Raw genomic sequence first — 23163 nt, forward strand, 5'->3', positions numbered from 1 at the left:
TTACTGGTGGCCTTTCTGTGTCTCTGTCTCCCTGTCCTGGGACAAATACTGTGATATTATACACACACAAAAACACACACACACAAAAAAAACACACACACACACACACACACACACACACAGAGCGGGCAGAAAAAAACTCCCTAACTGACTGATGAAATTGCAAGCTATGTATCGTGCTAGCTAGCTAGTCTGCTACATGTCAAGCTGACTGACAGCTTAGTTTTTCCTATAAGCTTTGCAACGCCATCTTGAATATTATCATTTGACTCTTTGTCACGGAAGCTTTCAGTTTTCCAATAATACCCTGTGGGCAAGACAGCATTTTGGGCACAAGGGGTAGAACATTTATTTGGGCCCTTCCACTTCAATCTCCAGCACGTTGAGAAATTTTACATCATACGAGGTAGCATTCATTCTGCATATTATTAACCCTTGGGGTTGATCAATTTGGGATCAGTTACACCCGGAATGTAAATGTTTGCTTAAACAGCATGACAGCTCTAGTATGCCCTTACATAGTGATCACAGTGACTCGTACCCATGTCTTAATTACTAATATTGTTAAATGAAGGCTCTCCTTCTTTGCAGCAGTTGTTACAGGCTTCTTACATAGTTTATATTCTTGTTACCAACAGGTTATGAAATCAGCTGCTTAGACGCTGCACCATTCTGCATGTATAGCACATCTTGAATAAAAATATTTTGAATTAAATTTCTTGATTGGCTGAGTGATTGCAGCATTGCATAATTACTTCATTTACTGAATTTACTGTCCCCCCCCCCGTCTCTCTCTCTCTCCCTCTCTCTCTCTTTTTTCCTCCTCTCAGTCTCTCTTCACACGCAGTGGAGGAATCTCCACTCTCTTCCTGCGGGCGAGTGTGAGAGCGGTACCCTTCTCGTAGTATGCGCTCTCGTTCACAAACAGCGCGTAGAGAGGCTCCTCTCCCCCGTACCTCTCCGTCTCTCCAGAGAACAACAGGAACAGGGGATCACCTGGGTGCAGGAGGCAGAAGTCACGGTCCTGAGAGAGAGAGAGAGAGAGAGAGAGAGAGAGAGAGAGAGAGGGAGAGAGAGAGGGAGAGGGGGAGAGAGAGAGAGGAAGGGTGGTGCTGATTCAATGCATTCATATTTACCTTTTTTATCCTAACCGGTCTTCCATGCCAAGAGTATTTGGTAAAATAACACTATTCCACTATGTAGGTGACAAAATTATTATTTGACTTGAGGTGTCAGAGAGAGGACGTGAGAGAGATGTGAAACAGGGAGAGACAGCATACAAGAGGGAGAGGCTGAATGAGAGAGAAAGAGACAGAGAGGGAGATAGAGAGGGAGAACTGGTTGGTGTAGAGTAGGGTAGGAATAATTGTTTGTACCTGAAGCTGAGGATGAATGACACCTGTGATGTCATGGGTCTCTGAGTCTCTTGGATAATCAATATTCCGCACAAAGGTGTGCACCTCCACCACTCCTCCCTCAAACTCTGTACCTGAGAGACTCAGAGAGACACAGCACTGTCACCAGGTGAACCCAACTCTGTAGGTCACCAAAAGAGAGGCTTTCTTGAAAGCATGAAATGCAATGCTAGTTCTCTAACATAAACCAACACACAAAACTGGAATTGTTACAGCCAAGTAGTAAAGCAGCAATAAAGTGTTATGAATTTAAATTCTGAGAGAAGCAGTTCAGGTACCTGAGTTGAAGAGCTGGATCCATTCCAGCATCAGCTGGACTCCCTCCTCCATGGCACTCAAGATGTCAGCTCTGACCAGACCGTGAGGCTGTGGGCCAATTTCCATCACTGCACAAATCACACGAACCGACTCACCAAAACTTCTGAGGGGCTCAGACAGCTAAGGGTCTCGTTTCAAATGCAGGATCAGCACTAAGGCCAGGGTTCGAAAGCAGCCCTGTCAACAATGACCTGAGGAACAAACGGGGTGGGAAGGATCGGCCAAGGTCCTCGCACTGCTCTACGCTCGGCATGCTGGGATTCGCACGGGCGTCTCAGACAGTGTAAGGAGGATGTGTCTGTTGCACTGATGACTTCCTGATGCACTGTGGGACTTTGTAGCGTGGAAAAATAGGAGGATTGGAGGTTTGGAGGATTGCACACACCTCATGCTGTACACCTGCATGGATGCAGTGGTTGTCGTTGTTAAATTATACAACTGCTGACTACCTAAGTTTGGTGAAAAAAGGGGGAAAGTGCTAAACTAAATAAAAACATTGTATGTCTTGTGAAGTTGACACACACAGGAACAAACACAGTCAAACACACACAGGCACACAGACACAAACACAGTCAAACACACACAGACACACAGACACAAACACAGTCAAACACACACAGACACACAGACATAAACACAGTCAAACACACACAGACACACAGACACAAACACAGTCAAACACACACAGACACACAGACACAAACACAGTCAAACACACACAGACATACAGACACAAACACAGTCAAACACACACAGACACACAGACACAAACACAGTCAAACACACACAGACACACAGACACAAACACAGTCAAACACACACACAGACACACAGACACAAACACAGTCAAACACACACAGACACAAACACAGTCAAACACACACAGACACACAGACACAAACACAGTCAAACACACACAGACACACAGACACAAACACAGTCAAACACACACAGACACACAGACACAAACACAATCAAACACACACAGACACAAACACAGTCAAACACACACAGACACACAGACACAAACACAGTCAAACACACGCAGACACACAGGAACTCACTCAGGCTGTGTTTGCCCACAGATGCAAGGGTGTAGGCCTCTGGAGAAGGGACACTGGTACTGAGGAACCTCACAGGAACTGAAGACATCTTCATCTAAGAGCACAATAATGTCCCATTAGTCTCCTGGTAGCACTGGCATACATCAAATCAGCAAAATAGCACATTAATGCGGATATGGATGTTTAAATCACTTTCTCTCTCTTTATCAACCTGCTATTCAACAAGCTGATGGGAAAAACATTTCTAAAAAGTACAACTAAAAGTGCAAACCAAGGAAACATGGTGAGGGAGTAAAACAAACAGATTCAAAAATCACCAGGAACCATGTTTTACATGCACTCTAAGGTTCAATTAATAACCAGGATATTAAAGAATCGTATCACCATGTTAACCAATTATTTTGAATACAATATTACAAATAAGGCATTCCTACAAACAGAACAATTCATAGAGACAGAGACCGGATATTGCATTACTATTCCAGATAATAAACAAATATTCCATTAATATGCAATATCAATTTCAAAATTTTCTACTTTATGAGAATAAGCAACCCGATGTGCAGTTAAGTGGTTGTGTAACTGTTTACAAAGCTAAACATGGTTCTGCATCTCGGAAGTGTCTATCAAGCAAACATACTGGACTGTTCTACCCTCAGGTCTCACAATGGAGAGAGATTCTACCCTCAGGTCTCACAATGGAGAGAGATTCTACCCTCAGGTCACACATGATGCAGCAGTTCTGTGCTCTCTATATGAACACTCTGTAAGAAATGTCTGCTTGTGGAAGATGGCCATAGGCACCCTGTAGCAAAGCCCGCTCACAGACCCCATCAACCTCCAGGAGCAGAGCTACACATGTCTCAAAATTAGTGCATTATTAAACTGAGTGTCCATGAATGTAGTGAGATCTCCCACCTGGAATTCACAAATCCATTATTCCTACATATTCTGGTCGTTGCCAGTGAAAATGTGGTCAATGAAATATGTAAACGTTATGGGGCTAAGCCAACCTTAATATATTAACATAAGCGCTATGCCTACTTGCAAGTCTTATTTGTGAATTTCTCCAATGATGAAACACATTTTTTCCCCTTGCTGGTGAAAAACTGTGTAGTGGAGGAATTTTTTATCCACAGCTTTGCAGGGACCGTCTGCTCTTGCCTGGAGGTACTTGTAGATGTGCAGGCAGATCCAATCGCTGCCCGAATTGGAGATGAGGCACAGGCCCGTGTTGGCCGTGGTGTTGTGGAGATCACAGATCAAGTCCATCGCCCCATCGCTGCCCTTCGGCCCCAGAAGGGCGTTCAGCTCCTGCGCCCGGACAACCTCGTAAGGCGTCTCACCCGAAACTGGGGTGCTAAGACGGAGAGGGAGACAAAAAAAGAACAAAAAGGGGGAGAAAGACAGAGACAGAGCGAGAGAGGGGGGAGTGAGGAAGAGCATAAGGTGAGAGGAGGAGAGACAGAGCGAGAGAGGGGGGGGGTGAGGAAGAGCATAAAGTGAGAGGAGGAGAGAGAGCGAATTGGGGGAATGAAAAGGAAAGCAGCAGACCGCAAGGGAAAATTTCACACGTTGCCATATGATAGCCGACTGAAGCTCCTACGCTCTTCCTCATCATCATCCTCAGTAGTGCCTGTCCATATACGACCCAGTCGCTCCAAAGAAAGGGCTGGAGCTACAGCAGTACCAGCATGCAACTATTCACAAGCAATTATATTTATGGCTATGTTAAGCTCATTAGCATCTACCCATGCTTATATGGATGATTTCATCATACACCATACTACTCGTCAAAATGATCTATGATCTCTCACACCAACATCACAGCCCTGGTCATCAGCAGCGGCAGTACCCCGTCTCACCTGAGGGTGGCGGTAGTGAAGCAGCGGTTGAGGTCCTTCTCTACGTATCTCCTGCACTGCTGCACTGCTCGCAGGTTTGACATCACGGTCGTCACGCCGACAGACTCCGCCTCCAGCTTCTTCTTCTTCTGCCACTGTCGCACCAGGTAAACTCCAGACAGCTCATTGCCATGGGTACCGCCACAGAAGGCCACCCGGGGCAAGGCTGGAAGACTGACTGGCTCCATCTAGTGGACAGGGAGGGGTGTTAATCATGACAGGGTTGGAGCCAAGAGCCGCCGTTTTTCAGTTTTTTTCTTTTTTACTATATTTTGGCAGAGGCGTGCGAGTGTCATAGCCAACACAGGACACAGGTGCAGGAACAGAAAGGCATGAGGGGGAAGCAGGTGACCTGCACTAACACAAAGGGTGCAGAGAGAGATGGGCGAGTTTCGAAAAACAGACACCTTCATTGACCTCTTTTTCAGTGATCAATTCCTGCCTGTACCAATCACCATTCCCGCCACCACACTCTCCCGTGGCACATTAACAAAAAAAAAAAAAAGAATCACATGGGTTTGTGAAGCTGAAGGTCAGAAGAATTATTCTGGTAACAACAGGCTAGCACTGAATAAATGTGAATGCCCTGAACAGTTAAGGCCTTCAGGCGAGCGGGTGTGCAACTCACCGGTCTGCTTTTGAGGCAATACAGCTAGCACTGTGTAACAATTGTTTCGTTTTCCCAGAGAGAGTCGGGGGTTTCAGATATATGTAAACGCTCCAAACTGGCTGGACCGATCTCTACAGATGTAAAAATGGCACGTACAGACCACGTCTTATGCCAGAGCAGTATCTGCAAATGCAAGTATGCCAGCTGCAAAAATCCTCTCGTGTCATCTGTTTTAGAGCCTTTGCTCCTCTGTGTCCCTGCCGCCGCTATCTGTGATTTCTGACTCTGAAGCTGACGGGGGTGCGGCCGGAAACCCTGCTTTCAGGCCTGCCTTACACTGCTACCCCTCATATGCATCAGTCACTTACGAAACATTGTGCATTCTATTTCTGGAAATCTCTTTCTGTGGAATCGGCATGTATGGGTTTCCCCACTGGGTGTGAACTTGGCAGACAACCCAAGCAGAAGCCCGCCCTAGAGTTTAGCAGAGCTTGAGGTTACGAGGCCAAGCCCTAACCACTCAGCCACACTGCTTCCCCATGTTTACACTTGGAAAACGCTCCTATCCAGGGAGACTTACGAAGTAATACCACATAAGAGTGTAATAATTAACTCTCATGAACAACAGTACAATAACCAAAAACAACAGAACACAACTGCACATCAGCAGGTCAAACAGTGTTGTAACAGAAGTACTACAACAATAAATTAAAAAAAAACAGTAATGCCCTACAGTAATACAAATGAGAGGGACAGATTCGAGCCCTGTTGTTAGGTAGGGGAGTCAAGACGCAGTCTGAAGAGATGAGTTTATAACATGCAAATGCCTGCAACAGCAATGTTAAAGACAGGGGTGCTCTGAATACATGCACTTTCCACATTTCCATGTTCACTCAACAAGCAAAGGCTTTTTTTACCTTTTCATTTGAAACTTTTTGAATTTAACCTTAACATTTTAATTTGCAATTTGTGAATACAGTACACATTGTACACAAGAAACTACTATATTTCATATGATTGAGTTATGATTTATAATCATTTAAGTATTTGTTGTATCTTTTTATTGTTATCCTGGCGTATTTTTACGTTTTTATGTACTTACTCTTGTCTTTTTTATCGCCCCTATTCTTTTCCAATGTTTTTAATCCAAAACACCTTGATAGAATCTAATGTTTTAATAAAATCTAGCGTCACTGCATGACATATTAGCAAAAAGAGAAGCCGAAAGCTCTGCAGCTCCCCTCGGTTCTTATGTTCTTAGAAAAATCTGATCACGGCTGATGAAGTTTTTAATGTGACTGCGTTATTGTTTCGGGACAGACATACACTTCCGTGAGAAAACAGATTACAACAAAAACTAAAAGCTGAATTATCACAGAGACACGACAGCTAAATGAGTATGAAGAATGAAATAAGGTAAAAGAATAGTAATGCACAACTTACGCCATCTTACCTTGCAACCAGGTCAGCTACCTGTCTCTCTCACTTTATTTCCCTTGAATACAATCTCTCTTTGGGTCTTTTAGAAAATACGGGGGCATTTCATGTACATTTTCAGCACGCCTCCGGCAAAGACTATGACCTAGTCATTTCCAGCGCTGAATAAAATTCAGTTATTAACTTTTATTAAGGGAAAGCGACGCGTCTGCAGCCCGCTGTGAATCCAAAGCAGACTCAATTCACAGCGCGTTTAGGGAGCTGCTAGCGCTCACAGTTTCGCTGGCAAACTCCCTCAGCAAACAAAACATCATTATTATTGCTTATTAATATAATATTTTGGTTTATTGCTTTCCTGGCGTCTCACCTCAACTGAGAGAGAATTCGGACACCTGAACTTTCAGTTGAGTCCTACACCTCTGCCTGGAAAATGCCATCTACACATTGACCGCGGCCGGGCTTCACAGGAAGTGCTTTACAAAGTCTGCACGGCGCATGCGCGGGCAAACACCGCTGGTGGTTGTATGGTGGCATGCTGTGCTGCTGAATGGAATAGGAATTCTGCATGTTTTAAACCTTTTTGATCATTTCACTTTTATAACATGCTGTCACGTATTTTCTTGTGGAAGACGATGCTGAGTTTTTTTGGTGCTTTTGGATTAAAATCTTTAGTTTAGGCTAACTAGCTTACTAATGGTCATTGGAGGTAACTAATGGTACGTCTTTAGCCACAGTAGAGTTGTATCAAGCTAATTATTTCGATACTTCTATATATACCTGGGACATTGAACCAAGGAACAAATAAGAAAACATTTGAGTAGTCTTCACACACATTGTTGAATCCATTGAGATAAACATTACTTACTGACCCTCACGTGTCCTCTTGCAGTGATATTAGTTCTGTTGCCACACTGAGACAGCCGGCAACAGGGAAAAAGTAGCCCACTCACAAGCATAGCCACATCTTTCTGCCTGTTTAATTTTATGAGTGAGAGTAACAAATTTTAGCCGGACATGACATCAAATTAGTTCCCTTGATTACTGACGAGTTGATTAATTAATATCACATTGTAATATTAATTATTTATTGTGCTAATAGAGTGAATCCATTAGCCCCCCCCCCCCCCCCCCCCCCACATTACCTTGCCAAATGGCCCCTGATCTACAGTGTGACACTGACAATAGAAATTCAGGAAAGATTATGACGTGCATGAATCAGTGAATAAATTTGGCCAATGAGCATATTGTTGCCAGGTAACTAAGGAGCTAACGTTAGTTGGCTAGATAAAAAGCGAGCAATCAAGTGGCTAGCCAAGCCTTATTCAGTGCTGTCTATCAGCTTATCGGATAAAAACAAATGATAAAGTCAGATAACTTACAAAAAAGCAAACGAGCAAGTGAAGTTGCTGACTAGCCAAGTTGCCAGTTATTAATCAATGCTATATTTTAAAGATGGCTTCAACATCAATATTCCATATTGAATTGAAATTTCAATGGCATTTTCTCCTGTTTGATGCATCCCACTTTGTAGTGCACTCACTTTGTAACTCAGTTAATTATCGTTGCTTTAGGTTTCATGGCCAGATTTAGGTTTAGAAAAACCTAGACCACTTTGATTGTACCGTAATACTCTTTCCTAGACCTCTGACTAAGCTTCACTCGGTGATTCAGTGCTTCTTCTGACACCTCCTTAGCCGAAAGGAAGGAAAATGTGAAAATAAGATAAGCAACGAAATTTCCTGGAGTCAGCGGTACCCAGGGAGGTGAAGCGGAAGTGTTATTGTGGAGCATTGGGAATGAACGCCCCTTTAACTGGAAAACAGATTTTGTCTCTGGATATCGAGCAGCTCTGACGGTAAGACAAGCTCCTCTTCTTTACATTGCTTTTCTCATGACCTTGGCAGGGATCCTTGCTCAGGACAACTGACCATAGTCAAAGCTTATAGTTACAGATTCTGACGCATTTAAGTAGCTGGATTTTACCTGGAGCACTGAAGTCCAAAGCTGTAGCCACTGTTCTGCAAAGTAACTGTCCTCTATGCTCTTCTCAGTCCGCTGTGATGGACACCTATCATCATTGTAATACCTTCTAATAACATTCTTGTAAAGTTTAATAAATGGAAGGATATGGTTTTGTGACATAAGGACATAGTAACGATACAGAATAACCATCCTGAGAACTAGAGCGCCACTAGAGTGTTTGTGCAAGAATCTGTCTGTCTGTCTGCACCAAAGTTATTATTGTTTGGGACAGCGCAAATTCCCAGTGTCTCCTTTGTCTTTGCAGTTTTCAAAATCAAAACAGAATAACAATCATTAAAGAACCTGAACCATATGAAGAGAATAAGATGGGCACTGTTTCTAATCAGTTGTCTCTCCACATCACTAGTTTCAGGTGCAGTTTAGACACTTGCTGGTTTCCCACAGTTGAATTATCAGTAATCAAAATAGACAAACAGGAGTTATATTGATTATAACATGAAAGGTTATCAATCCCTCATTTATTAATTCTCAATCGGTATTTTGTCTGGTTTCTTTCATTCCCGCTGTCCGTTTTATATTTCTCACTTCATGCATTCTCGCTCAGTTTCTTTCTGTCTGTCTGTCTTTCCTTCTCTGTCTGTTTTCCTTTCACCTCCACTACAGCAGGGGGCGACATTGCAGAGGTGATGGGAGGCCAAAGAGAGACACTCTTCACACTGCTGCTCATTACAGCTGTCACACGCACTGTAAGTTCATTATCTATCTATGTCTCTATCTATGTATGTATCTATCTATCTATCAGTGTATCTGTCTGTATCACTGTCTACCTATCTGACAGTGAGTCAGTCTACATATTCATGTCAGTATCCATCCATCTACCTAAATGTCTGTGAGTCTGTCTGTCTGTCTGTCTGTTAGTTTGTCTGTCTGGCCATCTGAATGTCTGTACACACTGGGTGTGCTCTCTGTGTGGCTGTCAGTCAATCTGATATGTAGATTGTGTAGTAATATCTTGGTATTTGAGTCTCTGTCTGTCCAGCTGTCAGGCTTGCTTGTCTGTTTGTCTTTAGGTATTTATGTTTCTCTGTGTTTGTCTGTACACACTGGGTGTTCTCTCCTCTCTGTACTGCAGGTGACTTCAGAGGAGAGGCAGATGAGCATGTCTCCCAGTGCAGTGGATGATCAGTTCTCAGGGTGTCGGGCAGAGATGCGGGAGAAGGTCATGGGGAAGGGGGGGCTGCTGGAGCAGGAGCTGAAGAGTAACGTTGCATTCAGGGAGGTGTGGAGATCAATAAAATGTGGCAAAACCATCCCAGGTGGCAGGCAGGAGCACACGCTGGCAATGCAGGTGTACACCCACGCGAGCAAAAAATTCCTCAGCGACTTTGATTCAGCGGTCGAGTCCCGCGGCGCGAACAACGGCGTCGACAGCAGCAGCTTCCCCTACAAGTCCCTCCACTTCCTGCTGACGGAGGCGCTGCAGCTGCTGCAGACGAGTCAGTGCCACACAGTGAGCCACAGCTCAGAGCATCGCTACGGGGCCCGGGTCGGGGAGGAGGTTCGGTTCGGCCGGTTCGTTTCCACGATGACGGGGGAAAGCCATGCAGCAGGAACCCTTTTTCACATCACCAGCTGCGCCGCGGTCAAGGTGGCCAGAGCGGTCGTCAAGGCGAACCGCGCCTGCAGTATCAATGAAACTGAACTCCTGGTCCCTCCTTTCGAGGTGTTTATGGTGGAGGATGTGAAGACCTCTGACAATTACACAGAGATCACTCTAAACCACACGCGCTTTCACAGCTACCACGACTGTTACCTGTTCCCCAGGTAAGTCTGTAAAAGTCTAATCCATGTGACGGGAGGCCGCTTGTTGGACCCTAAAACTGCCCCGTTCCAGCCAGTCTCCAAACGTGCAGACTTCACATCAACAAAGTGAAGCTGATGAGCCCAAAGCATTTGCCCTACAGACTGAGACCCTTCAAATGTGTAGAGAATCCCCAAACAAGGGGGAAGTCTCTCTGCATGAAATGCCTCTTTGGTCTTGTACATTTCCAAGGTGTTGGTTTACCAAACGAACCAGAGCGTTCACGTTACGATCAAACGGGTCACTTTATTTAGCAGCACTGTTGAGAAATCTTTTGTCAACGACGGCCTCTCCACAAAGACAGGAAACGCCGCGCCAGCCCATTGTTGTCATTCACGTAACTTCACTTGTGGTGGAACAGGAGTGAAATGCCACAAATCGGCAGAACGGAAGCCTTATCGAAGTTTCTACTTCCTCACCAGGAAATCATAGCAGAGGCACTGTCCCAAACCACACACCGGGAGCAACACACCCTGTGGAGCTCAGGCTTTGATGATGAATTCGCCTGTTGATAAAGGGCAAGAGGTCTAGGGGGTACATGGGTATAAAATGCATACCTTGCTATATTATCCATCATAGCAAAGCAGTGTGGCAAAGTGGTAAGGAGCAGTGCTTGTAACCAAAAGGTTGCTGGTTTAGTTCCCTGACACAGTCTTACAACTTGTACATAATGTGTGCTGACAGACTATGGGGGAAAATACTGTGTAGCTAGTAATAAACAATTCATTGTTTTTACTTCAAAAATAACAAGTTCAGCTGTGCTGCTCAAAGCCATACATAATGACCAAATAAATATACCATACACTGTCATACATACATATACCATTTTTTAAGAGAAAAAAAATATATGCATTGGTTTTTTTAACAGTATACTTTAATCGTAATTGCATTCTACAGAGCAAAGTTATTGTTTGCAAATAATGCATTTTGTTTCCTGTAAATGACCTGTCAGGAAAGTGCATCATGAATTTTGGGAGTAATTAGATCTGACTTTGTGTGTGTGTGTTTCATGCACAAAAATCATCTGAATGTAAAAATCACACCCATGTGCTTCCACTGAGCTGGAAGACAGCAGGAATGCATCTGTGAGCAGTATGTGAGCGCGTGTTTTAGTTGGTCAGCGAGTTAATTACTGAAAGACAGGTATGGGACATTAGAAAGCGAAGTTAACCATTTAAATTGTTTTTGTTTGTTTTATATCAATAACTAAATTAACGTACTAACACATATGTTCACTTTCTTTGTCTCTCCTTCTCTCTCCCTCTCTCTCCTGCCCCCAGTTCTGGTGACTCTGTGGGCTCCAGTATGTTGGTGCTGCTGGCCGCTTCTCTGTGTCTCTGTCCCTATGTCCTGGGACACACGCTGTAATATTACAATACACACACACACACACACACACACACACACAAACCACAAATGTTAAAAGAGCCTCTGTAAAGTGGTATGCTGTATTCACCAAAATCTGAAAAACAGAAAATGATTAGCTTTATAAGTCACTATATTTAATTATTAAAAAAATGTTATTGTTTATTCAATAACTTGGTAGGCAGCTCCTGCCGAGTTTCAGTATGACATTATCTTTAATGCATAATGCATATCTATAACTGCAAAATGTAACTCCTTCCATCCATCCCAACTGCAAATAAAGCATTCATAAGCATTTGCTCAAAATGTTGTGCACTTCTTTCATAAAATTATTGGTGTAGGAATGAGTCATGCATTGTGAAAAACTGGGACAGAACGACTCCCATACTAACACTTGAATAAGTCTACCAATCCACTCTACATTAACTTGCATGTATACCACTGTAGTTACATTGTAACTGATTTGGTAACAGGAATGTAACTTTATGCCATTACCCATTAACAACATTGTAATTGTACTGCTATTTATAGGGTTCAACAAGATAATTACATGCTGTAAATATTTATCTAACATGTCTTTTTCATTAAATTTAAATCATTAATAATAAATTGGATATTTCATTGTACAACCACTTTGGTAGTGTTGAGTGTAACTACATGCCATTACACAGTAATTACATTGTAATTGTTAGTTACAGTGAATGTGCACCACTATTGTATAACAATGTAAAGTTAACCAACAATATTACATAATAAAACATAAATCATTAACATGATCTCTCTGTGGTATATGATGATTGACATCATATTGATAAATGGCATTCATCTCCTGGCTTATTTTGATTAGAATACAGATATCACTCAGGTACAGCCAGGTGGGGCCGTTGTTCAGTCCCTCAGGTGCATAGGATATCAGGGTCAGGTGTTAAGCCACACACTGCTCTGCTGGCATAGACGAATGGAAGAGTTTGTTGATGTACTTCCTCAAAGAGTCCATCTAGGAGACTTCCACCAGGACAGGTCTATGAATGTGTGTGTGTGTGTGTGTGTGTGTGTGTGTGTGTGTGTGTGTGTGTGTGTGTGTGTGTGTGTGTGCGTGCGTGGTATGTATGTGTGTGTGTGTGTGTGTGTGTGTGTGTGTGTGTGTGTGTAAATCCCTGAGTCATATGTCTCTGAGCTGTGCATCCAAATCGGACCAAACAAGATTAAGAGTCTACAGTAACTGAAGCACCTGTTTCCTGTGAGTGGAAGGAGGCCTGAGACAATGAAGAAGAGAAAGAGACAGAGAGAGAAAGGGGGAGGGAAGAAGTGAAAAAGGGGGGGGGGTTACACTTCCTACTTACTTCCTTATTTGGGTATAGTTTCTTCTAAGTTGTGGTTGGAGGTGGTGGACTGCAAGTGCTAATTACAGGGCCTTCTTTCTGCCAAAGTTCAGTTCCAAAGGTCGTAGCAAGCAGGAACCAGATAGAGGAACAACAGAAAAAGTGTGTGAGAGAGTGTGAGAGAGGGGGGAGAGAGCGAGGGAAGGGAAGAACCTGGCGTTCACCTCAACTGCAAGGTAAGACAACACAAGCTGTGCATTTTCTTCACTATTTCTGCTATATGTTTCATTCAGTTTTGTGGCCCTTTGCCACATTTAATTATATAGCACAACTGCTGGTAATACAGGGGTTGTTTGTGAGGTATCTGCTTTCTCATGGCAGAGTATATTTTTGATAAGGCAATTGAAACCATCATGGCTCTCCATTTCTATTATGCATGTGACATAATTAACTATATCTGATATTATCAAAATACCTGCAATATTGGCAACAAAACGTTGATTTTGATCAATTATTTTCCCCCATACTCACCAGTATACAGATCTGAGCTGTGGGTGAAAGCTTTTTTTCACTGGAGCTCCTCTGCCTCTTGGAGAGAGGAAACTGTCACAGCAGCGAGCACCCAATCAACAGCAAACATTCCCACAACATGTCAGCAACGCTGAGGCAACAGTGTCACAGCAATTTTGTGTGTGTGTGTGTGTGTGTGTAACTGTCTACCCTGATATATGGGAATGTGTGTGTGTGTGTGTGTGAGAGAGAGAGAGAGAGGTGGGAGACAGAGAGAGAGAGAGAGAGAGACAGAGAGAGAGAGAGAGAGAGAGAGAGAGAAAGAAAGCCCCAGTTGTTGCTGTGCCTCTTCTCTCCCCTGACCCACTCTTACTCCCTGCCCTCTTATCTAACACATCACGGCTGTCAGCGCTTTAAAACTGTCTGTAATCGGTCAGCTTCCACAAGCGTCCCCTTTGTGTGTGACCAGACGGTAACCAGGTGGCTGAATGAATGACAATGAATGAATGACAGGAATCCAACACGTGACCTTAAAAAGTGTACTTTGGACCTTGAGGGGTGGTGGGGGGGGTTGTGGGTTTGAGTCCTGCTGTAGCAGAGACCCTGAGGCATAGCTCCACAGCTGCAGTAAAGGTCCTCCTGTGGGAAAGCGTGGCAGTCTACGCCCAACACTGAATACTAAGCACCGAAAGCAGTACTGAGTGACAGCACAAGACAGTCAGTTAAACAGGGTCTGTGTTTGTCACTGTAGCTAACATCCTCACCCAGGACAAGAAAACAGCATGATCAGATTCCCTGGAAAAATATAATACAACATACAGTTTATGATGCAGTAGTACATCATGCTAAAAAAACAACTCATGTCATCATATTTGCACTAAATCAGCTGAAGCCAATGAGGCGCCCAGGAACATACTGAAAAGGTCAAGGTTCAGAGGGCAGGAGCGTGCAATTGAACCTTTATGGTGGTCAGAGGTGGGCAGAGGTTTCACACTGAACAAAAAAAGATCCTGTTTCCTGAAGGCAAACCATGCAAAGCTTTACCTTGTTACCTACACTTACACCACATAATAAATAAAACTTTTTCTTAAAGGCATTCCAGACAAAACAGCACCTTGTTTGTGTAGATACACAGAAGGTGTGCACCTCGGTGGGGTAGTGTGGATGGTCTGCAACTTTCTGACTGTTGCTTGGTTACCCTGCATCTTCATGGCCCCCACATTCCTAACCCCCACCCCAATCCCCTCTCCCAACTCACCTTAACAAATGTGGAATATGTGACTGTGCAAGAGCATTCACATTAATCTACTTGCACTTGTATATTCACAAAATATATTCATATATCTCTGCATATTTTCCAATTTGTCCTGCATGCTGTATTTGTTACGAGGCGGATTGCACCAAAGACTGCCCTGCTCACTCTACTGTGAGGACAGAAACTCTGTCTGTTGGCCGACATCAGAGCCTCTGCCAAAGAGAACGCACACACACACACACACACACACACACACACACACACACACACACACGCACACAGCCCTGTCATGATCAACACCCCTCCCTGTCCACTAGATGGAGCCAGTCAGTCTTCCAGCCTTGCCCCGGGTGGCCTTCTGTGGCGGTACCCATGGCAACGAGCTGTCTGGAGTTTACCTGGTGCGACAGTGGCAGAAGAAGAAGAAGCTGGAGGCGGAGTCTGTCGCCGTGACGACCGTGATGTCAAACCCGCGCGCAGTGCAGCAGTGCAGGAGATACGTAGAGAAGGACCTCAACCGCTGCTTCACTACCGCCACCCTCAGGTGAGACGGGGTACCGCCGCTGCTGATGACCAGGGAAAACTGATGAACTGAGATAACAGGGATGCTGTTGGTGAATAATATGGTTAATGGTGTAATTGCCCCAACAGCATTGGCTAGATTGCAACGTACCCACACACATCATTCACGGTGAATAAATGTGTGTGGAGACAGAGGGAGGTCAGAATAGCTTCAGCCTGGCCATTACATTACTGGCATTTAGCAGACTCTTATCCAGAGTGACTTACATCAATTACAGTTTTTTTTTATGATATTATCCATTTATACAGCTGGATATTTACTGAGGCAACTGTGGGTTAAGTACCTTGCCCAAGGGTACAGCAGCAGTGCCCCTGTGGGGAATCAAACCGGCAACCTTTCGGTTTCAATTCCTGCTCCTTAACCAGAGGAAACAGAAGACTAACAGGTGCTTGCCTGGCAGTGCTACAGATGATTCCTGTCTGTGTATGAGGAGCTCACTGCTGGGGCAAAATCAATACAAAGATGTTTCTATTTGGACTGTGACATGATGGAAGAAGTGTGGCATAAGATGTGGGATGCCCAAATTAGGCATTTTAGTGCAAAATATAATAAGTGCAATAATAACTAGAAATATTTCCTGGTATACAGCTCAAGCTGCAGAACTAATTGATATTGACTGGAGTAATTGGCACACAATGTCAATGAGAATATTTTTCTTGCACAGTCACAGAGTAAAATTACACTAGAGAAACAGAACTATAATCCTACAATGCTGAGTGACTGTGTGCCCTGAGTGTCACTTTACCTGTATTCCAAGCACTTTTTTAGGGGTTTTGGGTAACTTGGTCATATTGGTAGGGCCTGCTCCAGCTGAGAATGTGAAATCCTCTTTCTTTTGTCTTCTCCTCTCCCCTTTCTCTCCTTCCCTCTCTCTCTCTCAGCACCCCAGTTTCGGGTGAGACGCCTTACGAAGTTGTTCGGGCGCAGGAGCTGAACGCCCTTCTGGGGCCGAAGGGCAGCGATGGGGCGATGGACTTGATCTGTGATCTCCACAACACCACGGCCAACATGGGCCTGTGCCTCATCTCCAACTCGGACTGCGATTGGATCTGCCTGCACATCTACAAGTACCTCCAGGCAAGAGCAGACGATCCCCACACAGCTTCACCTCAGGCATTTCTCCGTGCTGTGTCCCATAAGGGGTCTGCTGCTGTTTGCTTCTTTTCCCTTAGCGCAGGGAAACATGAGAACTTACATCAACAAACTAGAGAATCCAGCTTCAGCTCAGAAATGTTTGCTTTTATTGGCTGTGAGTTTTCAAAAATGTAGCGTGTCTGTGAAAACCCATCATCTTTGCTTGCTTTGGATGTGCCTGATGTGTAATTGTGTTCGGCTTTGTATTCAGAGCTGTGTGAACACACAACCTCTCTGCCTTATTTGGAATATTGCATTCTGAAAAAGTTCTGGTAATGTGGTCATGTCACATTCTCAGTTCTGTCATATTCTGGCCGCATTATGGTTACTTGTAAAACATGGTTCCTAGTGATGTGGTTTTCTGAATCCTTCATCTTGTTTTGACAGTTTAATCTTTTAGTTAGAAATGCTTTTCCATCAGCTCATTAAATAGCTAAGTCGATAACATGAGGGAGAAAGTAATTTAAATGCCACTATCCACATTAACGTGCTTTTTCCGGAGTCACACTGCCATTGCTACCAGGAGAAAAATTGTTGGACATTGTTGTGCTCTTAGATGAAGACTTCCTCAGTTCCTGTGAGGCTCCTCAACCTTAATGTCCCTCCTGAGGAGACCTACTTCCTGGCATCTGTGGGTAAACACAGCCTGTGTAAGCGGTCTGCATTTGTGTGTGTGTGTGTGTGTGTGTGTGTGCGTGTGCGTGTGTGTGTGTTGTCTTTGTTGCCTTCTATGTGTGTATGTGGAATTGTTATGCATAATGCACTGATCAGACACTTTGGTGAGTTGGTGCGTGTGATTTGTGTAGCCATAGAGATTGGCCCACAGCCTCACGGTCTGGTCAGAGCTGACATCTTGAGTGCCATGAAGGAGGGAGTCCAGCTGATGCTGGAATGGATCCAGCTCTTCAACTCAGGTACCTGAACTGCTTCTCCCAGAATTTAGATTCATAACACTTTATTGCTGCTTTACTACTTGGTTGTAACAATTCCAGTTTTGTCTGTTGGTTTATGTTAGAGAACTAGCCTTGCATTTCATGCTTTTAAGAAAGCCTCTCTTTTGGTGACCTACAGAGTTGTGTTCACCTGGTGACAGTGCTGTGTCTCTCTGAGTCTCTCAGGTACAGAGTTTGAGGGAGGAGTGGTGGAGGTGTACACCGCTGTGCAGAATATTGATTATCCAAGAGACTCAGAGACCCATGACATCACAGGTGTCATTCATCCTCAGCTTCAGGTACAAACAATTATCCCTACTTTATACCAACCAGTTCTCCCTCTCTCTCTCTGTCTCTTTCTCTCTCATTCAGCCTCTCCCTCTTGTATGCTGTCTCTCCCTGTTTCACATGTCTCTCACGTCCTCGCTCTGACACCTCAAATAATAGTTTTGTGTCGTCACCTACACAGGAGAATAGCAACATTTTGTTGAACACTCTTGGCATGAAAGACAGATTAGGATAAAAAGGAGAAATATGAATGCATTGAAGCAGCACCACCCTTCCTCTCTCTCTCTCTCTCCCCCTCCTCTCTCTCTTTCTCTCAGGACCGTGACTTCTGCCTCCTGCACCCAGGTGATCCCCTGTTCCTGTTGTTCTCTGGAGAGACGGAGAGGTACGGGGGAGAGGAGCCTCTCTACGCGCTGTTTGTGAACGAGAGCGCGTACTACGAGAAGGGTACCGCTCTCACACTCGCCCGCAGGAAGAGAGTGGAGATTCCTCCACTGCGTGTGAAGAGAGACTGAGAGGAGGAAAAAAGGGAGAGACTGAGAGGAGGGAAAAGAGAGAGAGAGAGAGAGAGAGGGAGAGGGAGAGAGAGAGAGAGAAAGAGAGAGAGAGAGAGGGGAGACAGTAAATTCAGTAAATGATGTAATTATGCAATGCTGCAATCACTCAGCCAATCAAGAAATTTAATTCAAAATATTTTTATTCAAGATGTGCAATACATGCAGAATGGTGCAGCGTCTAAGCAGCTGATTTCATAACCTGTTGGTACCAAGAATATAAACTATGTGAGAAGCCTGTTGCATCTGCGACAGCAATATTAATAATGACAACACAGGTACATGACACTGTGATCACTATCTAAGGGCAACCTAGAGTTGTCATGCTGTTTAAGCAAACATTTACATTCCGGGTGTAACTGATCCCAAATTGATCAACCCCAAGGGTTAATAATATGTAATTAAGTAAATAATGTATTCATATGTGATGTAATTCCACTCTTGTTAATCCAGGATAATCATAAAAGGCAAACGCATGCCGGTGATATCTGCCTCTCTTTCTGGCTGCCAATTGCCTCCAGTGGGAGAGAGTCTGTCTCAGAGGCTAACCCCAGGTTTAGAATGAACAACAAACATCAAAATGAAATGGGGGGGGGGGGGGGGGGGGGACCAAATAACTACAAGGGAAAACCACAAGTATGAAAAGGTATGAAAAAGCTTTTAAATACAATTAAACCAAACAAAACAACTAAAGCGCTTCAAAATGTGTTCATATTATCAACTTCATGACAGGAAACCAAAAAAGTTTTGACACGGAGAAAAACTATATTAATAACAAGAAGTATAACTTAGGATGTTTTGTTACTGTGGCTTTCCCAGACTGCTTTCATAGCTTTAACAAATATTAAAACAAATTATTCATACACAGTTGTTTGGTTTAGAAATACGTAAAACATTCTTATCCTGCAACAACACACCAAAGCAAATCAGAAAATATCTGAAAACACTGTCTTCATATATTAGTACTATATGCACAAATAATAAAAAAGTAAAATATGAAGCCACATTCTTGCTAACAAAACTCCTGAGTTAAAAAGTATTCCCTTTCCCTTTCTGTTTCCTGTTCTGTCTGTCTCTTCCATCTAGACTTCCTGTTTCCTGTCCTCTCTGTCTCTTCCATTTGTGCTTCCTGTTTCCTGTCTGTCTCCTTCCTTTTTATTACATTTTTGTTGTCATTTCTCTGGTATAAAGATAAAGTTCACTCAGGGTAAAAAAATACTCTGGTCCTTCTTATTCAAATCAATTTAGCAAGTCATAACGTCTTAGATGCTAGCTAGCTATGTTTGCTGATTTATCAGTAACGCTGCACTGGATGTAGCCAGTTAAATTGGCAGATGAACCTCACCTGTTAGCTAATGTTATCTGTGTGCATTAGCTAGCAACCCTGAAGACCTTGGGAGTTATTTGACAGTTAAGTAGTCCCAACAAAAGCTCATAACATTCAACAATGTTTTTAAAAGGCGATTAAAATAGTTGCTGTTGTGGTATTATTTTACATCAGCAGAATGAATGCTACCTCGTATGATGTAAAATTTCTCAACGTGCTGGAGATTGAAGTGGAAGGGCCCAAATAAATGTTCTACCCCTTGTGCCCAAAATGCTGTCTTGCCCACAGGGTATTATTGGAAAACTGAAAGCTTCTGTGACAAAGAGTCAAATGATAATATTCAAGATGTGGTTTCAAAGCTTATAGGAAAAACTAAGCTACTAGTCAGCTTGACATGTTGCAGACTAGCTAGCTAGCACAATACATAGCTTGTAATTTCATTAGGCAGTTAGGGAGTTTCTTTTTGCCCACTGTGTGTGTGTGTGTGTGTGTGTGTGTGTGTTTTTGTGTGTGTATAATTTCACAGTATTTGTCCCAGGACAGGGAGACAGAGACACAGAAAGGCCACCAGTAACACCAGGCTATGGGAGTGAACAGAATCACTGGAATTTAGAGTAAGAGACCTGTGAGAGAAAGGGAGAGAGAAAGAGAGATATAAATTTACTGGAAATACAAAACTGTTCATTAGATCATAATGTTTTTACTCTGAGCACTTTAATTTTCTCACACTATTTATGGTGCCCTGGATAATAATGTCCCCCAATTCAATAATGATTAAGTGATGAGGTCATCACAGAGCGCAGAGATGCACTGACAGCGCAGATGCTGCTCTCCCTGTAATGGAATCCAGGGTCACACTTGAGTGTACACAGGGTGAAGTCGGGCAGACTTACCTGGGGAAGAGGTAACAGTCGTGGTAGCTGTGAAAGCGTGTGTGGTTCAGAGTGATCTCTGTGTAACCGTCTTTGATCTTCACACCCTCCACTTTAAACACCTCGAAAGGGGGGATCAGGAACTCGATGTCCTTGGTGGTGCAGGGTTGTTTCTCCACACTAACTGCAGCTCGGCTGGTGATGACGAACAGGGTTCTTAAGGTTGCATCTTTCACAGTTTGGCTTCGTTCTTCTCTGGTGGAGGTGAAACCACCAAATCGCACCTCGGTTCCCACTTCCGCTTTGTATTGGTGCCGTGAGCCACGGTACGTGGTGCGACTCTGATTCGGCTTCAGCAGCTGCAGCGCCTCCGTCAGCAGGAAGTGGAGGGACTTGTAGGGGAAGCTGCTGCTGTAGACGCTGCTGTTCCCACCTTGGGACTTGACCGCTGAATTGAATTCTTTGCGGAATCCGCTATCCACGTGGCTGTACACCTCTATTGCCCGAGCATGCTCCAGCCTGCCACCTGGGATGGTTTCGCTGCAACTTGCTGCGCTCCACACCATCTGAAACGAGCTGTTGCTCTTCAGCTCCTGCTCCAGCAGCCCCCCCTTCCCCATGACCTTCTCCCACATCTCTGCCCGACACCCTGAGAACCGATCATCCACTGCACTGGGAGACATGCTCATCTGCCTCTCCTCTGAAGTCACCTGCAGGACAGAGAGGAGAGCACACCCAGTGTGTACAGACAGAAATATTCAAAAACAGACAAGCAAGCTAGACAGATAGACACTGAATTAGCAAGAGAAATTGACTGATTGCTATTCAGATGTGCAAACAGACAAGCAGACAACAAGACAGTTAGATGGTTAGAAACTCAGACAGTAAGGCAAACAGACAGACAGACAGACAGACAGATAGATAGATAGATAGATAGATAGATAGATAGATAGATAGATAATGAACTTACAGTGCGTGTGACAGCTGTAATGAGCAGCAGTGTGAAGAGTGTCTCTCTTTGGCCTCCCATCACCTCTGCTCTAATGCAGGTCAGAGGCAGGCAAAGAAACAAAGGGGATGGAAAAACAAACAGTGAGTATGCACTGGTGTCTCTGCCGGCTAGCTGGTCATGCAGCACTTGAATACACTGGTGTCTCTGCCGGCTAGCTGGTCATGCAGCGCTTGAATGCACTGGTGTCTCTGCCGGCTAGCTGGTCATGCAGCGCTTGAATGCACTGGTGTGTCTGCCGGCTAGCTGGCCATGCAGCACTTGAATACACTGGTGTCTCTGCCCGCTAGCTGGTCATGCAGCGCTTGAATGCACTGGTGTCTCTGCCGGCTAGCTGGTCATGCAGCGCTTGAATGCACTGGTGTCTCTGCCAGCTAGCTGGCCATGCAGCACTTGAATGCACTGGTGTGTCTGCCGGCTAGCTGGCCATGCAGCACTTGAATACACTGGTGTGTCTGCCGGCTAGCTGGCCATGCAGCACTTCTAATACTGTTGACTCCTTATCTGGCTTTTTGCTTGTGTAGTAAACTTCAGCTGAAACTGGCTGTGTAGAAAGGAGGCTGATCTTGAGCAACGGCCTCTGCTTCACAGGTTGAGTCAGGCTCCAGTCATTACTCTATTTCATTCTGATGATCACAAGGACGAACGAGACTGTGAATTTCCTGTCTGAACCCTGGTAACTTCAGGCAGCAGTATGCACAGACACCCACACACACACACACCCACCCACACACACACACACACACACACACACACTCACAGCCTCAAAAATAACAGGTTTCTGTCCTTCTAGTTCCCTTTTTTGTCAGTTTATTAACTATTTTAAGAAAGTTATGTGGAGATGTGGACATAGCATTCAACACAATAGTTGAAGAGTTAATATAAAGAAAACTAAATTTATCACATGAAAAGAAGAGACATCCTTAAATAAACAACATATCACTGTGCCCAAACAGCTGCAGACGAGATACAGTTATACAGTTGCTGGCCACAACAAATGAACCATTTTGATTACTAGCAAAACCTGAATTGCGTAATCCCATTTTTCTCTTCAAGAAACACAGCTACTGCTGCTGAAGCTTTCTTGTTTTGCAGATTTCCCTTTCTATTAAGAAAAATCACATTTTTAACTATTGCCATCCAGTAAAGCACATGCTTGATTCGTTACAATATCTGGAGCGAGCATAATTCTACATGAGCTGTAGTCATGTGAACACCTTGTGCTTGTGTGAAATTTATTCCTTACAGAAGTACTGCAGGATATTTAAATCAGCTATATCAGCTGAGCACATGAGTTGAATAAGAGGAATGAGAGTCTGTCCTACCTGCTGTGCCGTCCCGTCTGTAAATGACCTGCAGAGGAGAAATGGGCTTGCAGAGTGGCTGAGAGATTTCTCTCAGCGTGTCTTGACAACTTCCT

General features: G+C 44.1%; 4 protein-coding genes across 5 annotated transcripts; 2 read left to right on the top strand and 2 right to left on the bottom strand.

The window, feature by feature from the left end:
* Positions 1-826: 826 nt before the first annotated feature.
* Positions 827-7183, bottom strand: LOC118769645 (N-acyl-aromatic-L-amino acid amidohydrolase (carboxylate-forming) B-like). The gene is made up of 7 exons (XM_036516858.1): positions 7116-7183; positions 4663-4889; positions 3962-4157; positions 2798-2891; positions 1694-1801; positions 1377-1489; positions 827-1024 (listed from the first exon to the last, which is right to left on the bottom strand). Exons 2-7 carry the CDS (start codon positions 4887-4889, stop codon positions 827-829), a joined length of 936 nt encoding a protein of 311 aa, XP_036372751.1. The 5' UTR covers positions 7116-7183.
* Positions 7184-8580: 1397 nt separating this feature from the next.
* On the top strand, positions 8581-12448 carry LOC118769647 (ecto-ADP-ribosyltransferase 5-like). 2 transcript variants are annotated; one of them, XM_036516861.1, is made up of 4 exons: positions 8581-8603; positions 9336-9477; positions 9864-10555; positions 11873-12448. In XM_036516861.1, exons 2-4 carry the CDS (start codon positions 9418-9420, stop codon positions 11958-11960), a joined length of 840 nt encoding a protein of 279 aa, XP_036372754.1. In that variant the 5' UTR covers positions 8581-8603; positions 9336-9417; the 3' UTR covers positions 11961-12448. The 2 variants fall into 2 exon arrangements, with proteins under 2 accessions (XP_036372754.1, XP_036372755.1); XM_036516862.1 differs by having other exon boundaries at positions 8589-8603; positions 9395-9477.
* Positions 12449-15361: 2913 nt separating this feature from the next.
* LOC118769648 (N-acyl-aromatic-L-amino acid amidohydrolase (carboxylate-forming) B-like) lies at positions 15362-18496 on the top strand. The gene is made up of 6 exons (XM_036516863.1): positions 15362-15588; positions 16509-16704; positions 17318-17411; positions 17568-17675; positions 17880-17992; positions 18299-18496. The coding sequence occupies exons 1-6, from the start codon at positions 15362-15364 to the stop codon at positions 18494-18496; spliced, it is 936 nt and encodes a 311-aa protein (XP_036372756.1).
* A 1863-nt stretch (positions 18497-20359) lies between these two features.
* On the bottom strand, positions 20360-23132 carry LOC118769650 (ecto-ADP-ribosyltransferase 5-like). Its single transcript, XM_036516865.1, has 3 exons — positions 23069-23132; positions 20756-21444; positions 20360-20485 (listed from the first exon to the last, which is right to left on the bottom strand). Exons 2-3 carry the CDS (start codon positions 21421-21423, stop codon positions 20383-20385), a joined length of 771 nt encoding a protein of 256 aa, XP_036372758.1. The 5' UTR covers positions 21424-21444; positions 23069-23132; the 3' UTR covers positions 20360-20382.
* Between the last annotated feature and the right edge of the window lie 31 nt (positions 23133-23163).

This window comes from Megalops cyprinoides, chromosome 22 (genome assembly GCF_013368585.1).
Source record: "Megalops cyprinoides isolate fMegCyp1 chromosome 22, fMegCyp1.pri, whole genome shotgun sequence".
In the NCBI taxonomy this organism is placed as follows: Eukaryota; Metazoa; Chordata; class Actinopteri; order Elopiformes; family Megalopidae; genus Megalops; species Megalops cyprinoides.

Bases quoted from the DNA above. Each gene is read 5' to 3' on its own strand.
- LOC118769645 (XM_036516858.1), bottom strand. From the start codon at position 4,889: ATGGAGCCAGTCAGTCTTCCAGCCTTGCCCCGGGTGGCCTTCTGTGGC. The intron at 4,158-4,662 runs GTGAGACGGGGT...TCTCCGTCTTAG, and splicing joins TTCACTACCGCCACCCTCAG to CACCCCAGTTTCGGGTGAGA. The intron at 1,025-1,376 runs GTACAAACAATT...TCTCTCTCTCAG, and splicing joins TCATTCATCCTCAGCTTCAG to GACCGTGACTTCTGCCTCCT.
- LOC118769647 (XM_036516861.1), top strand. From the start codon at position 9,418: ATGGGAGGCCAAAGAGAGACACTCTTCACACTGCTGCTCATTACAGCT. The intron at 9,478-9,863 runs GTAAGTTCATTA...TCTGTACTGCAG, and splicing joins TTACAGCTGTCACACGCACT to GTGACTTCAGAGGAGAGGCA. The intron at 10,556-11,872 runs GTAAGTCTGTAA...TCCTGCCCCCAG, and splicing joins GACTGTTACCTGTTCCCCAG to TTCTGGTGACTCTGTGGGCT.
- LOC118769648 (XM_036516863.1), top strand. From the start codon at position 15,362: ATGGAGCCAGTCAGTCTTCCAGCCTTGCCCCGGGTGGCCTTCTGTGGC. The intron at 17,412-17,567 runs GTAAGCGGTCTG...TGATTTGTGTAG, and splicing joins TGTGGGTAAACACAGCCTGT to CCATAGAGATTGGCCCACAG. The intron at 17,676-17,879 runs GTACCTGAACTG...TGAGTCTCTCAG, and splicing joins GATCCAGCTCTTCAACTCAG to GTACAGAGTTTGAGGGAGGA.
- LOC118769650 (XM_036516865.1), bottom strand. From the start codon at position 21,423: ATGAGCATGTCTCCCAGTGCAGTGGATGATCGGTTCTCAGGGTGTCGG. The intron at 20,486-20,755 runs GTAAGTCTGCCC...TTTCTCTCACAG, and splicing joins GACTGTTACCTCTTCCCCAG to GTCTCTTACTCTAAATTCCA.